This window comes from Triturus cristatus, chromosome 4_2 (assembly GCF_964204655.1).
Source record: "Triturus cristatus chromosome 4_2, aTriCri1.1, whole genome shotgun sequence".
Taxonomy (NCBI): Eukaryota; Metazoa; Chordata; class Amphibia; order Caudata; family Salamandridae; genus Triturus; species Triturus cristatus.
In genome coordinates, this window is record NC_140586.1 from 119,156,972 (window position 1) to 119,178,101 (window position 21,130).

Sequence of the window (21,130 nt, forward strand, 5' to 3'; positions counted from 1 at the left end):
AGGGCAAGGGAGGCTGTGCGGGACACGGAGTTATCCCATCCTTTCGTCTTCGACAGTCATTCAAGCTCCTGTGACGTAACAGGAAGCTTACGAGTCTCAGCCAACAGAAAAGTGGTTGGAGCGTAATGCTGGTTTTAAGGTCAGATGGTCTTGTAGCCTCTTGAGCATAAGCATGGTTGTTTTCTTCGTTAAACACGGCTTCTATGCCATTGATATTAGGGTCATCGTCCTCAACCTCTAGGTCTGAGAAAACATCCTGCAGCAACTTCTTGGGCAGTAACAGAGGCACTGGAGTCATAAAAGTGTGTACTGGAAGTTCCAAAGGAAGAACAGGTAATGGCTCTATAAATTGACTATTTCGGTGGTATATTTACTGTCGCAGAGGAAAGGGTTTTTGGTGTCATTGACGGTGAGAGTATCCGTAGACTGCTGCTTCATAGTCGATGGCTCCGTTGACGATGACGTCATTGTCAACGACTATCTTGATGTTGCTATAGTGGTTGATGATAGTGTCAAAGGTCTCTTCAACAAGCAAGTCATGAATGATTCCTGGGCCATCGTCAATGATGTTTGCCAATGTCTCCTTAGTCAACAATTTAGGAATGGATGCCTTTATCGATGAGGCAGAATATTTTAACACACAATGTACCTGAAGTGTCCTTTGGTTTTCAAAAGATGTCTTTCTGGGTAGTGTTTTGTGAAGGACTACCTTCAATTTCTTAGTGAAAGTGTCCTCACCCGAATCAGCTTTCCTCTTTAATTTTTCTGGGTGCTTTTTTGGTGCATCCAAATCTTTAGAGGGGATATCAGACAGCAGCTGACCTGATGTCTGAACCTTAGAGGTAGGGTCAGAGGGTCTTGAAGCCTGCAAGGAAGTCCTGTTGACAGACTTCTCCCTGTGAGCCACTGTCTCCTTACCTTGACCTGGACGTGCGGCTTTCCAACTTTCTCCTCTAGAATGGCTGAAACCAATCATCTCTCACCATACTTTGGAGTTTTTTAAGAGAAAGACATATTGGAAAAAAGGTCCTCCAGTCGAGAGCTTCTTCTAAGGGTTCTTCACTTTGACATGCAGTAGAAAATTTGACAATTGGAAGCTTCTGGCAGGGGAGCACCAGAGGGTGCGGTCTCTGATTGGATGCAATTTCAGCTCATACATAACAATGTGATTAGGTTACTAAAGACTATCAGAAAATTAAATGTTAGAGTGTTGGGCCTATACTGCTATATTGGCATTTTAACCGAGGGTTCCAAGTTTGGCATTGGGAATAATTCAAACATGTGAACCTATGAAAGATCCAATGCTGGAGAAACGCTGATAACATAACAGAACTGAATGGAGTCTTCTTGTATTCTACTACTGGTGCTCCATCATTGCCCTAGTATGAATGTATTGCTTTTGCAGGGACCAACCATACAAATAAACCACACAGTTTGTTCACCAAAATAATCTGTCTGCTTTCTGTTGTCTACTTCTGTCTGGTGTGTGTTCTTTTCAGGGGAATGTGAGTTAACCGCTCACTCCTACACTTACCTTTGTTTTCACCAACATCCCAGGTCTGTCAGTAGAACTGTATAAACGCATGACTTACTCATTCAGAAATGTCTCACATATACCATAATTGTCAGTAGTATAGAGCATGCAATACAAAGCATGGTCAGTGGGAACACTGGTACAGGACGGGTGTAATAAAAAGAATAAGTAACATACTATTGCAGTCTATCTCAACGAGCACACCCTTAAACATAAGAACAAGAGGAATTTAATAGTAAAACTGTTTTCCTGACATTTTTATTTTGGCGGGCACCTACATTTAATGTATATACAAACACATTTACATTCACACACATTTTGGCCATGAGATCTTCCTGAAGCAAGCAGCTATGCTGTTGCATTGACAGTCCAAAACCCATGCCTACAAACAGCTGCAGTGTTTGCTTTCAGTAGTAGCAATACAGAAAAGAACACAGTTTGAGTCCATATCCTGAACCTTACAAGTATTCAATGCCAAAGGCAACAATATTCACTCACAGGCACCCTGGTGAAAAAGTCTTTGCAATTCCCAACTACACTTGAGCAATGTACAATCCAAGGAAGGTCCGCAAAGAGCTGTTATCCACCTAAGATTTAAAAGAAGTCCACAACAGTGAGTTGAATACCTGATTGCCATGGCATAAAACTGACTGACTGTAAATAACAACCTGGTGCGGTAAGTGAATGGTCCCTTCTAGGTAAAAAGCTTCACAACTCTCACAGAAATGTTAATTCATCTCTATTGTACTTGTCGATGTAAATATGGCAATATCCTGAGTGGCGCATTTTAGTCTGTGTGAAAAGAAGGCCACATCACGCTAACACCAATCAGGTGTAGAGTGGAAACCGGAGTTCAACCATGGCTCAACCTGCAGAATGGCAGTCAGTTATATCACATTCTGGATTTAATGTAATTTGTCGAGTTTCTGAATAATGGGTGCATAGCGGAAGGCAACCTCTTAGGACAGTCAACTTGAATTCATATATAATTAGTAGAAGGCTCTGCATACCAGGAAGCAAATAGTTTATGAATTGTATTCCAGAGTGAAGGATAGCTAGCGATGCCAGACCCAAGGCAAAAGAGAAACTTGTGCCCAGTTCAAATGGCAGCGTACAGTGTTTCGCTCAATATTTACATTTCCAGAGAAGTGTCTATTATTTCCCTTTTAAAGACTTTGGAAAAAGCTTGAAAACAGAGGGAAAAAAGCCCAGAAAACAAATAGCTGGCAACTTTCCAGGCAACGGACGGCATTCCCTCATTTTACAAATGCATTTTCTGGATGTCTTATTGCCAGTAGCAGATCCACAGGTCAGAGGTCCTGAAATGGGTGCAGCTATCAACTGCCTCAGAGAAATGACCAGACAGAGGACTTTAGGACAGAGCAAGAGCAACCCTGGAAAGAGCAAGTGAGATGGCCAACAGGCAACGAGTGGCTCCCTCCTAGCACACGCTGAAGACGGATGGTGTCTGTGCCTTGTATTTCTCATGAAAGGCCTTCAGTATTGGAACCAGGTTTAGAAAGGTTGGCCGGCAAGCAGCATCTGCCTCCCAGCTGCTCATCATCAAGCGATAGATCTGAAAACAAAATATGGTGTCATTAACTATGGGATCTGAAACTGGGCAATTATTTCATAACATTTTGGTGTAATAAGCAGAACTGATGACAGAACTGGCGATGTGTACTCTGTGATCAGATTAATATGCTCTAAATATCTAGGAAATCTGAAACATTGCCGGCCTGGAACAACATTGATATCAGACCTACTGCAAGGTGCACTCAGCGCTAACATGGGCCTGATGCTCAGGACAGGGTATAGAAGAACAAGTCACTTACCTTCGGTAACGCATTATCTGGTAAAGACAATACCTAGCCGCAGATTCTTCATTTTTGAATTTCCCCAGGTGTCAGACTGGATCCAAAAGATATTTCTGTGAGCAGTACAGTCGATCAGCTCCAGACAGCGGTGGCATCCTTGCCGGAAGGGACGTCTGCGTCCCCTATATATGCGCCACCTCTGCACGCTGATGTCAGTTACTTCCAACAACTTTCCACACAAGGAGCCCGGAGCCATAAAATGAACTGCCACTGGTGTGTCTAAACTAGGGCGCTGAAGAGCAAAGAGGAATGATGGGTTGGTAAGGAATCTACGGCTAGATATTTTCTGTACCAGATAATAAGTTACAGAAGGTAAGTAACTTCTTCATCTGTTAGACACACCTAGCTGCAGATTCTTCACCTCTGAATAATACCCAAGCCATACTGTCCCCGGTGGTGGGCTGAGGACACATTCTAAACTAGAATGTCCTGCTGGACCGAATCGGCGAAATGCCTATCCCTGCGGACCGGACTGTCCAGGCAGTAATGTTTTGTGATCATAACAACGAAAGAGTGTGCCTTTTTGAGAGTAGAGCACAAATGTAGAATCCAACTAGGTTCTTAATAAAGCCATCACTCACCAAACTGGTTGGTGACATGCTTCATCATCGGGCCCCACCAGGAGAGGCCGAATGCCACCCTGGTGTGCTTCAACGCCAGAATTACTGCGGAGCTGGTATTGTGTGTTCAGTGAAAAGTGAGAGTGACTTAAAAATGTCTAGATTGTGTCAAAAAACTAATTTTATTAATAGCCAATCAGACATGTATAAAAACAGGGTGTGGGATATAGATACTGAATAAATTGTTCAGCAATATCCACTAGTGTGTGGTCAACATGTTTCTGCCTATGTGTAATGATTAATAAGGCATTCGTCAGGCCCAGGGAAAGGTAAACCTCGGCGGTGTGGGCGCGCTAAGGCCCACCCTAACCTGAGGTAATAAATGTGAAAAATATTAAAAACAATATTAGTTTAGTGAACTTCGTGTTGAGAGGAACCGAGTTTACAATGGGGTGTAATCACTAATTACACCATGGGTCTCGGGAGGGGGTGGTAGCAAAATGGCACACCGCCTTCACTGCTAGACACCCGCTCGGTACCTGCACAATCCCTCTTGTAACCGGACCCCGATGGTCCTGACGAATGCCTTATTAATCATTACACATAGGCATAGAATTTCTTAGTGCAGTCAAAATAGAAAGTGACTGCCTTTTCTCTCCTCCTCCTTGGTAAAGTGTGGAGAGGATAAAAGAAAAAGAAGGGAGATGGACTTACCGAAGTGGAACAGGGTCCTTCCCTTGGGCAGGATAGCAGCTCTTGTTCAAAGAGGTAGGTCAACTTGTTATTGAAAAAGCAAGTGAAAGGAGGATGGAAGCTCAACACTTGCAACTCACTGACCTGTCTCGCTGAAGTTATGGCAATAAGAAAAACTGTTTTAATATATAATAATCGCAAGCGACATGTGAAGAGGCTTAAACTGAAACCCTATTGAAAAGGATAAGACTGAATAAAGATGTGATCGAGTCATGATAAAAAGAGCATGTAGAAATAGTTGTGAAACCCTTCAGAAAATGCAACACAGTGGCAGTGGGTTACTTAAAGAGGAATGTGTGGTCCAGAAGGCAGGGGAAAGATGTCAAGGCTGTGAGGTATCCCTTGACAGTATCCACAGCACAACTGCGCTGAGCTACAGAATGTCAGATAAAAGGGCCTTCAAAGGATGCACGCTGTTGTCAGCACACCAAGTGATGAACATGTTCCATCGTCTCGAGGGAATGACAGCACGCAGACAGAATTGCATATATTTTTTGTTTCACAAAGAGAGAGCGAGAGAATAGGAGTTGTAGTTGCGTTCTTCCTGATACGATCACATACACATATGAGCAAATAGGATGGATTTAAAAAAGGGGTCCTGAGGGGATTCCAACATTTTTGGAGTAGAAGCCTCACCTATTAAGTAGTGGTTCATCATCGGCGCCAACCAAAACTGGTAACTCAATTACCCTTTACAGGGGTAACTGAGTTATTGATACTCAAACAGACCCCACAACCTGCTTTTATTCATGTCTAGGGTACCCAGCTTATAAAGAAAATGTCCTTAGGTATACCCTGAGACATGTTTACCACTTTTCTTCTGAATCCCTGCTTTAGATCCAGTAAAAATTGATATAAGAACTCCCAATTTTGTTCTAGTCCGCCCTGGTGGTACCATCCTACCAGGATGTGGATAGGCACTGATGATTAAGCATGCCAATATTTTGTGAGTGAGGCGTCTACTCCAAAATCTTTGAATTACCCTCAGGACTCCTAGTTGCTCATATGTTTGACCAGAGGGGCAAGGGAGAAGAATATGGGGCTTTGTCTGAAGGAAATGTAGGATGCATCTCCTTTCCACAATTTTAATGACCCACTTGTCCAATGTAATGTCCTTCCAGGCCTCTAAAATGAAGGACATCCGACCTTCCAATGGAACCCCCTATGGATCTATAAATTGGAACTAAATCTGCTTCCCGTGATGTACAAGGGAGCAAGAGAAAGTGGAAGGCTGAGGTGGATGTGTATACAGTGTGCCAAGAGGCATGTTTATTTAAGTGATTTTAATGCGAGACAGCCCGCAGAAATTCGGTTTTGGCTGAAATTTTTCACTCCCTATCAGCAGGAGAATTGGAAATACACCAAGAGTGTCTGATAGAACATGACATCTGAATCACCCAACTCTCCAGTAAAAGATGAGATGGAAGGAAGAGATGGTGACCAGGTGAAGTGCGATACAGTCTAGCCACAACCCTATTGACTGCCTTGGAAGTGGTAGGTTCTTCCAAGGCCACAAAGCTTGGGTGAAGGAGGGCATCACTGAAAGGGAGTAATGACTTTGAAGCCTGCATGGACGGTTGATGGACCTCTGCTGTCATTTTCACTTTTGTCTCAACTGATGTCAAAGGAAGGTCATGCAGCTCCACTGCTTTCTTAATGTTGGAGTGGTATGGGATGACTTTCGGAGGCCAGGGCCCTCACTGGGGAATCTAAGTCCAGCTCTGGTGAAGTATCGATTCCACTAGGCCCTGCTAGAACTTGGATATCATAGTCCTTGGCTGAAACAAATTGCCTCTTCTGGATTTTTACCAAAGGTTCAGAATCAGTCCCCCAAAAAGTAGTGGATTGAGTCCCTATAGGAATAGGGTGTTTTAGAACATTGTTCCTCCATCACACTGTAAGCCCTCCATGTGGGGCCTGACAAATAGAATACTGTTGAAATTGGCATCGGAGGTCAGTACCAAAAGCAGGCTTGATGAAGGTGCCATAGATATAGGCATACGGGTGTTACTGTGGGTAATTGTACCGAGGACAAGGGCAAAGAGGAGGCAAACAGCACCAACGGCAAATCCATCAGAATAGGAACAGTAGCCACCCCTGAAAGTCCTTGGGGCCCAAAGGCCACTGGGATGCGGGGGAGAGAGGGATGGTGGGTGATGGGAGAGTACAGGAGACCATGGCATGCGTAAAGATGTCAAACATCGCACTGAGAAATTTGACGGGTCCAATCCCACAGTAGGAAATTACAGAAAGGCCTGTGGAGCCTGAGGCCTGAAAGCTGGGGGTTGTTATGTTGGGACCCCTGGATTGAGCATTGGGTCGATGAGGACTGCTCACGCCATACTACTGGAAAGAGGACCTCTGCCAGATCCAGCTACGATGACAAATCCTACTGGGTCAAGAAGCTTCTCAGGCTCTTACCTCTAGAGCGATGACATTTTCAAGATTCCCCATGCTTACTCTTCTTCTTGTACTTCTGTTTTGATCTAGAGGAGGAAGACTCTGGCATCATCAACCAAGGTCAGGACTTAGAATGCATACTGTGCGCGAGTTGCAAGCATTGGTGCTATGTTCATAGCAGTCATGCGGGTCTGTGATGTATATGTGTTCATCATATTTTTTACAGGGCTTAAAGCCTGAACGTTTTGGGGGGAGACATGTTGAGCATTGCACTGAAAAGTTTCACAGCGCTTCGTGGGCACATAAAAAAGGGAACCGTAGGCAGTGCTTTAAGCTTTATTGATATCACCATGGTGTTGCTTTCAGTTGCAGTCTGATTCAACTTAATACATGGGAGAAGGACAATGCTACTTACCACAGTATGCATCTGTTCTTGGCATGTAGAGCTGTAGAATCTCATGCTATGCATAGATCACCATCTAGTGTTGGGTCCGATGTTTGCACTTTGTTTTTGATCGAAGAAGTCTTTCCAGTCACGAGGTATGTAATTTCTCCTTTCGGTGAAAGTGCACATGGGCATCGATTCCATCCTTATATTGTTTTGCAGCAGAGGGTGATGATGGAGTTAGTAAGAGTAGTAAAGAGAGATGTCTATGTATATTGTATCTAAGTAAGATAGTACTGCAACAGGTATAGGTTCCCGGGGAGGCGGGCGGGCGCATGAGATTCTACAGCTCTACATGCCAAGAACTGATGCATACTGTGGTAAGTCGCACTTTCCGTTCGAGGCATGTGAGCTTTAGATCACATGCTATGCATAGACTTTAAAGCAGTTATCTCCTAAAGCGGTGGCTAACCTGTAGCTGTTGCAGCTGTCTGAAATAGTGTACGTAAAACTGCCTGGCCCACACTAGCTTGTTGTCTAGCTAACACATCTATGCAATAGTGTTTTGTAAAGGTGTGCGGTTTAGACCGTGTTGCAGCTTTGCAGAGGTCATCTATGGGTATATTTCCTAAAAATGCCATAGAGGCTCTTAGTTTGCCAGTGGAATGCGCTCCAGGGGGAATTGTTAATGTGTGTTTAGCTTTAATGTAGCATATTTGAATGCACCTAACTTTCCACCTTGCAATACCTGATTTTGATGTTGGATTGTTTTTATGTGGTGGAGCAAAAGCAACAAAAAGTTGCTTTGTTTTCCTGAAAAGTTTTGTTCTTTCAATGTAGTATAGTAATGCTCTTTTTACATCTAATGTGTGAAGAGCATGTTCTGCCTCCGAATCTGGTTGAGGGAAGAACACAGGCAACTCAACAGATTGGTTGATATGAAAGGCAGAAATGACTTTAGGTAGAAATTTGGGGTTGGTCCAAAGAACCACTTTGTTTTGGTGTATTTGCAAAAATGGTTCTTCTACGGTTAGTGCCTGAAGCTCACCCACTCTTCTCAGAGATGTGATGGCTATGAGGAAGGCTACCTTCCAAGTGAGCCATTTGTGCAATGGCTCAAAAGGTGGGTCCATGAGTCTTGTAAGAATGATGTTGCAGGTGGAAGTCTAGGGGAATGACTCTTAGTCCTTCTATAAATGCTTTAATAGCAGGTACACTAAAAAGAGACAAATGCTGTCTGTTTTGCAGATATGTAGCTATTGCAGCAAGATGTATGCGTATGGATGTGTATGCTAAACTGGAACGCTGTAGGTGTAATAGATAGCAAATGATGTTTTGGATTGAAGCGTTGAGAGGATCGATTTGATTGTTGTTACAGAAAATCACAGACGCTTCCACTTTGCTGCATAGCATGCTCTTGTGGTAGGGTGCTAGCTTCCTTGATAATATTCATGCAGTCTGGCGGAAGATTAAGATAGCCAAACTAAGATTTCAGGTGCCAGATCGCAAGGTTGAGATGACTGGGATCTGGATATATTATTTCTCCATGGCTCTGAGTGAGAAGATTGGGAGTGAGATGTAGATTTTAGTGAGGAACTATGGATAACTCCAACAGGATTGTGAACCAGGGTTGACGGGCCCAGGTGAGAGCAACTAGGATTAGTGTCACGGACTGCTGCCTGAGCTTCCGAACCACTAATGGAATGAGTGGGAGAGGCGAAAAGCATAAGCAAATATCCATGACCAGTTCATCCATAGTGCATTGCCTTTGGACAATGGGTGCGGATACCTGGATGCGAAGTTTGGGCATTTTGCATTTAGGTGGGTGAAGTACAGATCTATCTCTGAAAAGACCCAGATTTGGAAGAATGGGGGAAGAACCTGAGTTCCCATTCGTGGATCTGTTGTCGTTGACGACTGAGCAGATCTGCAATCTGGTTGTTTATTCCTGGAAGGTGATATATTTTGTGAGGTATGGCCATATCCAGATGCTCTGGGCTAGCTGGGAGAGCTGGAGAGAGTGCGTCTCCCCTGTTTTTTTATGTAGTACATTGCTGTTATGTTGTCTGTACGAATTAGGACAGCTTTGCCTAGATGAAGTTGAAATGCTTTCAATGCTAGAAAAATTGCTAGTAGTTCTAGAATTCTAGATGGTTTATGCAGAGTTGTTTTTGTTGCAGAGTCCACATGCCCTGAATGGTATGTCTTTGAAGATGAGCTCCCCAACCAGTGAGCGATGCGCCTGCTGTTAGCACTATCTGTGGAACCGGGTTGAGGAACGCCCGCCCCTTGGAAAGGTTTTGTATGTTCCACCACTGCAGAGAACAATGGGTGTGGCCATCCACCAACACTAGATCTGACAACTGACCTTGAGCCTGGTTCCACTGATGTGCTAAGCATTCCTGTAGGGGACGCATTTGGAGTCTTGTGTAAGTAACAATTAAAATGCAAGACGGCATCATTCATAGCAATTGCATGAACCCTCGAGCTGGTAACAAGTGTTGAGGCTGGAACTGAGATATTAGAGTATGCATGTTGCAGATTCGGACTGGGTTGGGACACGCCAGAGCTTTCTGAGTGTCTATTGTGGCTCCTAGATAACTTGTGTGTTGGATGGTTGAAGATGAGATTTGGTGAGGTTTACAGTGAACCCAAGGTGGTGAAGCAGTTGGACTGTTTTTTGAGTGTGGCGTCGGCAGCTTTGCTGCGAGTTGGCTTTTATTAGCCAATCGTCTAGATGAGGGAAGACGTGAATGTGGTGTCTTCTTAGATGAGCCGCCACTACTGCCAGGCATTTGGTGAAGACCCTGGGTGCTGTAGTTACTCCGTATGGGAGAGCTCTGAATTGATAATTTGGGCCGTCCACCACAAACCGGAGATATTTTCGATGAGCAGGGTGAATGGGAATATAGAAGTAGGCATCCTTTAAGTCCAGAGTGGACAGAAAGTCACCTTGCTGAAGGAGTGGGAGCACTTGTTGGAGTGTGACCATGTGAAAGTGGTCCGACTGAATGTACATATTTAGTTCTCTGAGGTCTAGTATAGGTTTGAGAGTGCCGTCCTTTTTGGGAATTAAAAAGTACAGGGAGTATACCCGGTCTCTTGGTATTGTAATGGGACTGGTTCTATAGCGTGTTTTTCCAAGAGAGAGAGAACCTCTTGCTTTAGAAGGGTAAGATGCACTGGTGACATTGCATGTGATCTTGGAAGAATATTTGGGGGAGTGTCTGTAAGCTCCAGGCAGTAAACATATTGGATAATTTGTAGTAACCACTTGTCTGAGGTGATTGAATTCCAGACAGGTAGGAATTGAGAGAGATGTCCCGCGACAGGGGTGGAATGATCGGGGAATAGCGGAAGGAAGTCACTGTTTGTTTGCGGGGGAAGTGCATGTGGAGTTACCTCTGCTTCTTCCCTTACCATTATTTCCCCCAAAATCTCGTCTGAAATAACCTCTTGAAGACGGGGATTGGTTGTAAGAGGAGGAGGGATTTTCGGTGGATATGGTTTTGGAACCACCTCTGTAAAAGGGGCGGCAGGTAATTGTATAGCCCCCATGGACTTTGCGACCTCAGTGTCCTTTTTCTTTCCAGCGAGCTATCAACCGCTGGGCCAAAGTGATGCTCCTTGTCGAATGGTTGGTTAAGGATGGAGGTTTGCTGCCCCCGGCTTCAAGCCTGATATTCTCAACCAAGCATGCCTGCGTAAGAGTACACTGGTGTTCACTGCACGAGCTGCTGTGTCTGCTGCGTCTAGGGCACACCTGATGGATGTATTGGTGATAACTTTACCTTCTTGGATAAGGTCATTAGCCTTAGATTTGTGTTCATCAGGTAAATATTGTATGAGTTTCTCTAACTCATCGTAATGAGCCCTATCATAACGAGCCAACAGAGCTTGAGGGTTGGCAATGCGCTAGTGATTTGCTGCCTGTGAAGCCACTCTTTTGCCCGAGGCATCAATAAGCTTAGACGCCTTATCAGGAGGAGCTTCACCTGTGGTTTGTGAGTTAGCTCTCTTGCGAGCGTTGGAGACTACAAGAGAGTCTAAGGGTAGCTGGCCTCTAATGTAAACAGGGTCGTGGGTGCGGGTTTATATTTTTTACCCACCCTAGGTGTAATTATTCTGGCCCTTACAGGGTCTTTAAATACTTCATCCATGTGTTTTAGCATGCCTTTGAGCATTGGTAAGGTGTGAGTAACTCTTTGGGAAGAAGTACGCTTTTCAAAGAGGAAGTCCTCTTCTAAAGGCTCTTTATGGAGCGCCACTCCATGATATTGAGCAGCCCTGTCAAGGAGCTCAATGTACCCAATGTTGTCGTCAGGCGGGGAGGGTCTGGAGGGATACAAATCAGGGCCATTGTCTGTGTTTGGGTCAGCATGATAATCATCACAAGGGTCAGTGTGCGGTGGCCTATCCTGATCCTCAGCCCCATCCCCTTCATCCTGTGGGTCAGGTGAAAGGGGTGGTGAAATTGAGGGTGTGATAAGCAGATTGGGATCAGTGGGAGAAAAAGGTGGAATCCCTTCTAAATGCCCCACAGCAAAACTCAAAGTTCGACTTAAAAAATAATGCATCTTGGTCTTCTTTCAATACCTACAATGAAGAATCTATTCTCAAAATGCTTACTGCCCTGAACCCTGCCAATCACTTCACTGACCCTCTCCCTGCAAACTTCGTAAAAGACTTCACCCGCTGCTGCTGCCTCTACGGACCAAGATCATAAATAACTCTTTACGCCAAGGTTGCATCCCTGACACCCTCAAAGCCGGGCAGGTATCCCCCATTCTAAAGAAACCTACGGCTGACCCTGCGGACTTAAACAACTACCGCCCTATATCCAACATCCCTACCTTGGCCAAACTCTTAGAAAAATGTGTACACCTCCAGTTGGTAAGACATATTGAACATTTTAACCTACTCAACAAATACCAATCAGGCTTCCGTGCAGGTCACAGCACTGAACCCGCCATGACCCATATAATTGATGATGCTCTACAAATCCTAGATCAGAACGGAGCCTGCTTACTCATCTTGTTAGACCTTTCCTCAGCTTTTGATACCGTCAAACACGATAACCTGATAGACCTTCTGAAACACAGAAGGAGTAGTTTCTTACCTGTAGCTCCAGTTCTGTAGTAGGGGTATCTCTGTTATAGTCATAATTGAATATGCTACTTACCAGTATGCATCTGTTCTTGGCATGTAGGGCTGCTGACATTCATATCTGTGCATAGATCGCCGCCTAGTGTTGGGTCCGGATGTTTGCACGATGTTGTCCTGGAAGAGTCTTCGAAGTATCCTGAGATAGGGGACTCCTCCCCTGGACCACAGTGTGCATGGGCATCCTCTCCATCCTCAGATTGTTTTTCGCCATTGTGGCAGTGATGGAGTAGATACAGAAAGTGATGACCATGCTATACAGTAATTCTGAGAGCTGCAGCTGCTACAGGCGCCGGGAAGGAGGGTGGGCGATATGAATGTCAGCAGCCCTACATGCCAAGAACAGATGCATACTGGTAAGTAGTATATTCAGTTCGAGGCATGTGGGCTGCTGAATTCATATCTGTGCATAGAATACATAGCAGTACCTCCTATTAGCGGCGGCCACCAGTGCCAGCTGCAGCGGTCTGAAAAAGAGTTTTGAGAACAGCCTGTCCTACAGCTGCCTGCTGTTTTGAGTGTACATCTACACAGTAGTGTTTGGTAAATGTATGTATAGTGGACCATGTGGCTGCTCTACATATTTCCTGTAAAGGAATGTTTCCCAGGAAAGCCATGGAGGTCCCTAACTTACGTGTTGAATGGGCTTGTGGGGGAATCGTTAATGTGCGTTTAGCCTTTTGATAGCAAATTTGAATACATTTAACGATCCATCTGGCTATACCTGCTTTGGAAATGGCGTTGCCCTTGTGTTGTGGAGAAAAGGCAACGAAAAGTTCTTTTATCTTCCTAAAGACTTTAGTTCTGTCTACATAGTACATGAGGGCTCTTTTTACATCTAGTGTATGGAGCATTCTCTCTGCTACATTTTGTGGATTTTGAAAGAAAACAGGCAGTTCTATAGTTTGATTCATGTGGAACTGTGATATTACTTTAGGCATGAATTTGGGGTTGGTACGAAGTACGACCCTGTTCGCGTGAACCTGTATGAATGGCTCTTGAATGGTTAGTGCCTGGAGTTCACTAACTCTTCTTAACGAAGTGATTGCCGCTAGGAAAGCTACTTTCCAGGTGAGGAATTGAATCTCACATGAGTGGAGAGGTTCGAAGGGTGGACCCATTAGTCGGGTGAGGACCAAGTTGAGGTTCCACACCGGTGCTGGTGGGTTTCTTGGGGAAATTACTCGTTTAAGTCCCTCCAAGAAAGCTTTGATGGCAGGCACTCTGAACAAGGAGAGGTGCTGCCTGTTCTGGAGATAGGCTGCTATTGCGGTCAAATGGATACGTATTGAGGTGTATGCCAGATTGCATCGGTATAGGTGTAAGAGGTAACAGATTATATTTTGAATGGATGCGTCTAACGGGTTAATGTCATTGTTGTTGCAGTAGATGACAAACCTCTTCCATTTAGCTGCATAGCAGGCTCTGGTAGTGGGTCTCCTGGCCTCCTTAATGATCTCCATACAGTCAGGTGGCAGGTTTAGGTAGCCAAACTCTAAGACTTCAGGAGCCAGATTGCCAGGTTCAGCTGTTGCGGATCTGGGTGCTGAATTTCGCCATGGTTCTGCGTTAAGAGCGCAGGTTTGATCCGCAGCCTTTGATGCGGCACCACGGAAAGTTCTAGAAAGGTGGTGTACCATGGCTGGCGCGCCCATGTGGGAGCAACTAGGATGAGTGTCAGTGAGTGCTGTCGTAGTTTGCGTGCCACCAGCGGTATCAATGGCGCTGGGGGAAAAGCGTACGCAAATCTGCCGGACCAGTTCATCCATATCGCATTGCCCTGCGACTGTGGATGTGGGAACCTGGCGGCAAAGCTTTGGCATTTTGCGTTTTCGTGTGTGGCGAATAGGTCTATCTCTGGATGACCCCACTGTTGGAAGTACGGTTGGAGTACTGACGGATGTAGCTCCCACTCGTGCATCTGCTGGCTGTGTCTGCTGAGCAGATCCGCCATCTGGTTGTCCTTGCCGGGGAGGTGTTCCGCCATGAGGAATATGTTCCTCTGAATGGCCCACTTCCACATGCTCTGAGCCAGATGAGACAACTGTGGAGAGTGTGTTCCTCCCTGCTTCTGTATGTAGTACATGACAGTCATGTTGTCCGTCCAGATCAACACGACTTTGTTGCACAAGTGTACTTTGAATGCCTTCATTGCCAGGAAGATTGCCATCAGTTCTAGAAGGTTGATGTGCATCTTCTTTTGTTGTATTGTCCATAGTCCCTGCACTGTGTAATTGAGTACATGAGCTCCCCATCCCTGGAGAGACGCGTCCGCCGTCAGTATTATTTGTGGAACAGGCTCTTGGAACGGTCGGCCCTTGCAAAGGTTTTGTGGATTCCACCAATGCAGAGAGTTGTAAGCCCGACCGCTCACCAACACTAGGACTTTTAATTGCCCGTGAGCCTGATTCCATTAAAGTGCCAAGCACTCCTGAAGTGGGCGCATATGTAGTCTCGCGTGTGGGACTATGAAAATGCAGGAGGCCATCATGCCTATCAACTGCATGAACACTCGCGCAGGAAGGGAGTGTTGAGGTTTGAACTTTGAAATCAGCATCTGCATGCTGTTGATCCTCACTAAATTTGGCTGAGCTGTGGCTGCCAGAGTGTCTATGGTCGCACCTAGGTACTGTTGTACGTGTGCGGGTTGGAGATGTGATTTTGGGTAATTTAGTGAGAATCCCAGACTGTGAAGAAGGTGAATGGTGAGGGACATGTGGTTGGCACATTGCTGGGCTGACTTTGCCTGAACAAGCCAGTCGTCCAGGTAAGGGTAGACGTGAATGTGTTGTCTCCGTAGATGTGCAGCCACTGTAGCTAGGCACTTGGTGAAAACTCTGGGTGCTGTTGTCACACCGAAGGGGAGGACTTTGAATTGGTAGTGCTGCCCCTGAATAGTGAACCTGAGATATTTCCTGTGTGCCGGGTGTATGGGGATGTGGAAGTACGCATCTTTGAGGTCTAGTGTGGCTAGGAAGTCTCCCTGTTTGAGCAGCGGGAGAACCTGCTGTAGGGTGAGCATATGGAAATGCTCTGAGAGAATGTTGTGGTTGAGGGGTCTCAGGTCTAGTATAGGTCTGAGTGACCCGTCCTTCTTTGGTATTAAGAAGTACAGAGAGTACACCCCTGTCCCTTGCTGGTGGACGGGCACGACCTCTATTGCACCTTTTTGCAGCATACTTAGCACTTCCTGCTGCAATAATGCTAAGTGCTCTGAGGACATAGGACGGTGCTTTGGCGGTATTGTGGGTGGAGTGGAGGTTAATTCGAGACAGTAACCGTGCTGGATAACATCCCTGACCCACCTGTCCGTGGTGATGGTATTCCACGTGGACAGGAACCGCTGGAGTCTCCCCCCGACAGGTGTTATGTGGTCGGGGGGAAGGGAGAGGGCGTCACTGTTTGTTCTTGGGTGAGGACCTGGTGTTGCCGTAACCGCGTCCTCTGCCCTTGGTGCTGGAGCCACGATATCCACCTCTGTTGTTTTTAGCGTAGGTACTCTGTGTGCCCCCTTTATTGTATGTTTGCTGTGACCCCTGTCCTCTAGCCGCTCCCCTATTTCCGGGGCGACGAAAGGAGCCACTACGAAATGTCTGCGTTTGCAGAGCCCCCATTGACTTTGCAGTGTCAGTGTCCTTTTTGATCTTTTCTAAGGTGGTGTCAACTTCTGGTCCGAATAAGTAGTCTGGGTTGACAGGCTGATTTAGGATGTTATTTTGAATCTCAGGTTTGAATCCGGAGATTCTTAACCAAGCGTGTCGGCGTAACATGACGCTGGTGTTTATCGCCCTCGCAGCTGTGTCGGCAGCATCTAGTGCACACTTAATGGATGCGTTAGTAAGAAGTTGTCCCTCTCTGATGAGGAGCTCCGCTGCCTCTTTGTACTCGTCTGGTAGATGTTGGAGTAGTGACTCTAGCGTATCATAGTGTGAACGATCGTAGCGAGCCAGGAGTGCCTGTGTATTGGCAATGCGCCAGATATTTGCTGCTTGGGCTGCAATCCTTTTGCCGGAGGTCTCCAGCGCCTTGGACTCTTTGTCCGGGGGAGGAGCATCACCAGTTGTTTGCGAGTGCGCTCGTTTGCGAGCGTTAGCAACCACCATGGAGTCCAGAGGTAACTGACCTCTAATGTACATAGGGCCCCCGGGCGCAGGTTTGTATTTTTTCTCAATCCTGGGGTTTATCACCCGTGCCCTGGTTGTTTCCTTGAAAATGTCCTTTGCTGGCTTGAGAACACCTTTTAACATGGGCAGAGTCTTGACAGTCCTCTCTGAGGAGGCGAAAGTGTCCACCAAGAAGTCGTCCTCAACTGTGTCAGAGTGGAGTTGCACTTCATGATTGGCTGCAGCACGTTCTATGAGGGCATTGAAGGCAGCAGTGTCCTCTGTGGGAGATGTTTTTGCGCCGTAAAGCTGCGTGTCCTGGGTATCTGTTGTGGCACCCGGGTCTGCAGGGTCATCCCAAGCTTGATCTGGGTCCTGCTGCTCCTCAGGATCCATATCCCTGGGGTAGGTGGTATCATCACCCATGTAATCCTCCATTGCGTCCGTGTCGGAGGGCGTCGGAGAAAAGGACTGGGGATCTGGATAGGAGGTGTGCAGGCATTCATATAGAACCGGTTCCGATTCTGCTGGCAGTTTCTGCTTTAGAGGGATTCTGTAAGAGTCCAAAGCCTGGTCTGGCGTGACCTTCCGTTTTCGGAGCATGAGTCTGCCGGTGTCGGCGTCGATGAATTGGGACGGTGAAGGCCCAGTAGGAAGAGTGTCCAGTAGATGGGGACCTTGTCTGGGTGACACGTGTTCGGATCTCGAACATTTTAGGCGCTGTGGGCGGCGACAAACCAAAAGTGATGTTGGTTGGTGCCGAAGGTGCCTTTGGAGCCTTTTTCGGGTCGGAGCCCGACGTGGACTGGAGGGCTGCCTGATCTCTGATGCGTTGCAATGACGCTGCAACTTGTCGCACCGAGAACGCTGAAGGTTCTTTGGTGCCGAGTGGTTCTGTAGAGGTAGGCGTGGACTTCTTCGGAGCCACAGGGTCATCGAGTCGAGGAGAGGTAGTAACGGTCGACGGCGTCGATGACTGGACCCTAGTCGCTGCCTTCGAAGTGGACTCCGATGGAGCGGCCATTTTAACCTTGGTGGTCGGGGCCGATTGCTTTGGTGCCGGGGGCCGAGGCGCTTTGGTGGTACCGATGGCCTTCCTTTTTGGGTCGGTGTCGACATCCGCTGCAGCGAGTTCGGCGCCGAAATTCCTTTTTGTGCGTTCGGAGCCGATGGTTTTGGATGGCGTCGAAGGAGTGGAGGTCTTCGAGCCGACCACTGCCAGTTTCACTTTCGGTTTCTGTTGAACCAGTGCGACGATTGGTTTCGGTTTCGTTGAAGGGAAACCAGTCTTTTTCGGTAATAATGGCTCTCGCTGGATGTTCGAGGCCGGGCCAGAAGGTGGGGCCGAAGAACTGCGGGATTGATCTCGGGTAAGGCCCGAAGGCGATCCCTCGACCGGAGCCGTAGACTGACGCACTTTGATAGCCTCCGTTTGGACGGGTAGGCCCCGCTCTTCACCAGAGCTATCTTCTTCGGCCCCAAAGGCCTCATCGTAGTCTCCTATCTCATCGTTGGCTTCTTCCCTGTGAAAAAGCGCTTCATCGGCGTCTTCCGATCGGGAATCGTGTTAGGAAGCGGGGCTGGAGTTTATGTCTTCCACGCTTTCAATATCTTCGTCCTCGGTGCTGAAGATGTTGGTCGGGGCCGGTGCCGATTGCTGTGCTTCTAATCTCGCTGCCCGTCGATTCCGGAGAGTCTTCTTGGATCGGAATCGGGCACAGGCCATACATTTCGATTCGTCGTGATCCGGCGAGAGGGATTTGTTGCACACCGGGTGGACGTCGATATGTGGATATTTGGCGTGGCAAACAGGACACCGTTTGAATGGGTTCCTCGATTCCATCGTCGATGTAAGGTCGATGGTCGGATTAAACGGATTCGAAAAAACTTGATAAGTTTGCTAAACTAGCAAGTAAGCTGTCGATACCGAGCGGGAACAGTACCGACGAAAACTAAAGGCCTTTTGGCCTTAAACTAAATTTTTCTAACTTGAGTCAAGATAAGCACATCCAAACCCAATGGCGGAAAAAAACAATCTGAGGATGGAGAGGATGCCCATGCGCACTGTGGTCCAGGGGAGGAGTCACCTATCTCAGGATACTTCGAAGACTCTTCCAGGACAACAACGTGCAAACATCCGGACCCAACACTAGGCGGCGATCTATGCACAGATATGAATTCAGCAGCCCACATGCCTCGAACCTGTGAATAGTCCCGCCCATGTGCGTGGACCCCGGAGCAATAGAAATAGTCTCTTAAGTTGTCCTCTTCTGCAGTCCTGCATAGACACTTAAGAGAAAATCAAAGACAAATAATGCAGCCTGACATTAACAAGGCTACACTGGCCAGCACTTCATCCTGAAGTGACAAAAAAGATAGCCAAATAATATTTAAATTTGCACATTTTGCTAAGTTTCACACCAAGAGAAACTCCCCTTCACAAAAATCCTTTGTCATGATAGAGATGAAGGGTTGGACAGACAAGCCCCATAGGCTGCCATTATGTGTCTGGAAAAGGGATACCGTGCCTTTAAAGAACCCTCCAGAGACCCTCGGTATCCCATGATGCACAGCCAAAGTCAAGTTACTTTCAGTTCTTTTTGAAGGTGTATAAAGCCAGGCCTGTAGCATCCATGATGTCGTCGTTTCATCCACCGGGGAGGAGGGCGGGTCGCTTATGACTATAACAGAGATACCCCTACTACAGAACTGGAGTTACAGGTAAGAAACTACTCCTTCTATATTAGGGGATCTCTGTGTATAGTCATAATCTGTGAATAGAATGGCAAGCCCATCCTACACAATCCAAACCCAGCGGTGGAAGAAACATAGAATCACTACTGTACAAATAAATTCCTCCGCGAAGCCTGCCCAACCTGCGCATCTGCCCTGGCATCAGAGTCCAACCAGTAATGCTTAGCAAAGGTATGGGCGGACTTCCAAGTGGCAGCCCTATATGTTTGCAATGGGAACATTACGCAGCAAAGCTGCAGTAGCCGCTTTTCCCCTGGTAGAGTGAGCCTTAGGCTTACCCCCTAGAGTCTTGTTCGCTTTCTGGTAACACAATTGGATACAGGACACAATCCAACTAGAAATAGACTGTTTAGAGGTGGCAAGACTAGTCCTGACCGAACCATAATTAACAAATAACTGATCCGATCTACGAATCTCCTTGGTCTTATCTAAGTAGAATTTTAATACCCGTCTCACATCAAGTGAATGAAGGGACCTCTCCGCCGGAGAGGAAGGATTTGGAAAAAACGTTGGTATAGTGATTGTTTGATTGACATGGAAATCAGATATCACCTTAGGGAGAAACTTCGGGTGAGTCCTCATGACAACCTTAGATGCATGAAATACAGTATAGAGCTCTTGGCAACACAGGGCCTGGATCTCACTCACCCTGCAAGCTGATGTTATAGCTACAAGGAAAGTTGCCTTCCAGGGTAAATGCTGTAAAGAAGCCTTATGAATAGGCTCAAAAGGCTCCTTCATCAACCTAGACAACACCACATTAAGCTCCCACGGAGGCTTAGGACACCTAATGGGAGGTAACACCTTCTTCAGACCTTCCAGAAAATCTTTGATGACAGGGATTTGGAAAAAGAAAGTTTGTGAAGGGCATTTCCTATATGCAGTTAAAACTGCGAGGTGAACCTTAATAGAATGAGAATTAAGGCCAGATTGAGCCAAATACAGCAAGTACGGAAGGATGACATCCTCCTTGCAGGATGTAGGATCAGCATCTTCAGAGGCGCACCAAATGCAGAATCTCTTCCATTTAAATGTCCATACTGCACTAGTTCAGGAGCCATGCTGCCAAACTCAACGACGAGAGGTTGGGATGCACCATCTACCCTCCGAACTTCGTGAGAAGGTCCGGCCGACATGGAAGCCGAAGATGCGGCAGGAGAGACCGATGTAGTAGGTCGGTGAACCACCACTGCCGAGACCATTCCGGAGCAATGAGGATCATTGTGGCCCGTGACTGGGACAGCTTGATTAACACTGCCGGGATCAGGGGAATGGGTGGAAAAGCGTAGAGAAAGCTGTTCGACTAGTTGATCCACAGTGCATTCCCCAGTGTCCCCGGTTGGTAAAACCTGGAGGCGAACTCTCGGCATTTGCTGTTTTCTGCGGTGGCGATCATATCGATGTCTGGAGTGTCCCATCTTGCGAAGATGTCTCTTAACACCTCGTCGTTTAAGACCCACTCGTGGTTTTCTTGAACGAGCCTCCTGAGAGCGTCTGCCTGAGCATTCTGCACACCTGGCAGATGGGTCGCCATTATCGTCAGTCCCCTGGCCAACAGCCATTTCCAGATCGCTTGCGCTTCCAGAGACAGTGCGCCCGAT

General features: G+C 46.7%; 1 protein-coding gene across 2 annotated transcripts in view; it reads right to left on the reverse strand.

Moving 5' to 3' along the window:
• Window positions 1-1,762: 1,762 nt before the first annotated feature.
• Window positions 1,763-21,130, reverse strand: part of TYK2 (tyrosine kinase 2) — a 597,160-nt gene continuing 577,792 nt past the window's right edge. For both annotated transcript variants that reach the window (XM_085600754.1, XM_085600753.1), the window contains exon 26: window positions 1,763-3,110. In XM_085600754.1, the coding sequence (XP_085456880.1) occupies window positions 2,976-3,110 (135 nt within the window). In that variant the 3' untranslated portion in view covers window positions 1,763-2,975. The remainder of the gene's footprint in view (window positions 3,111-21,130) is intronic.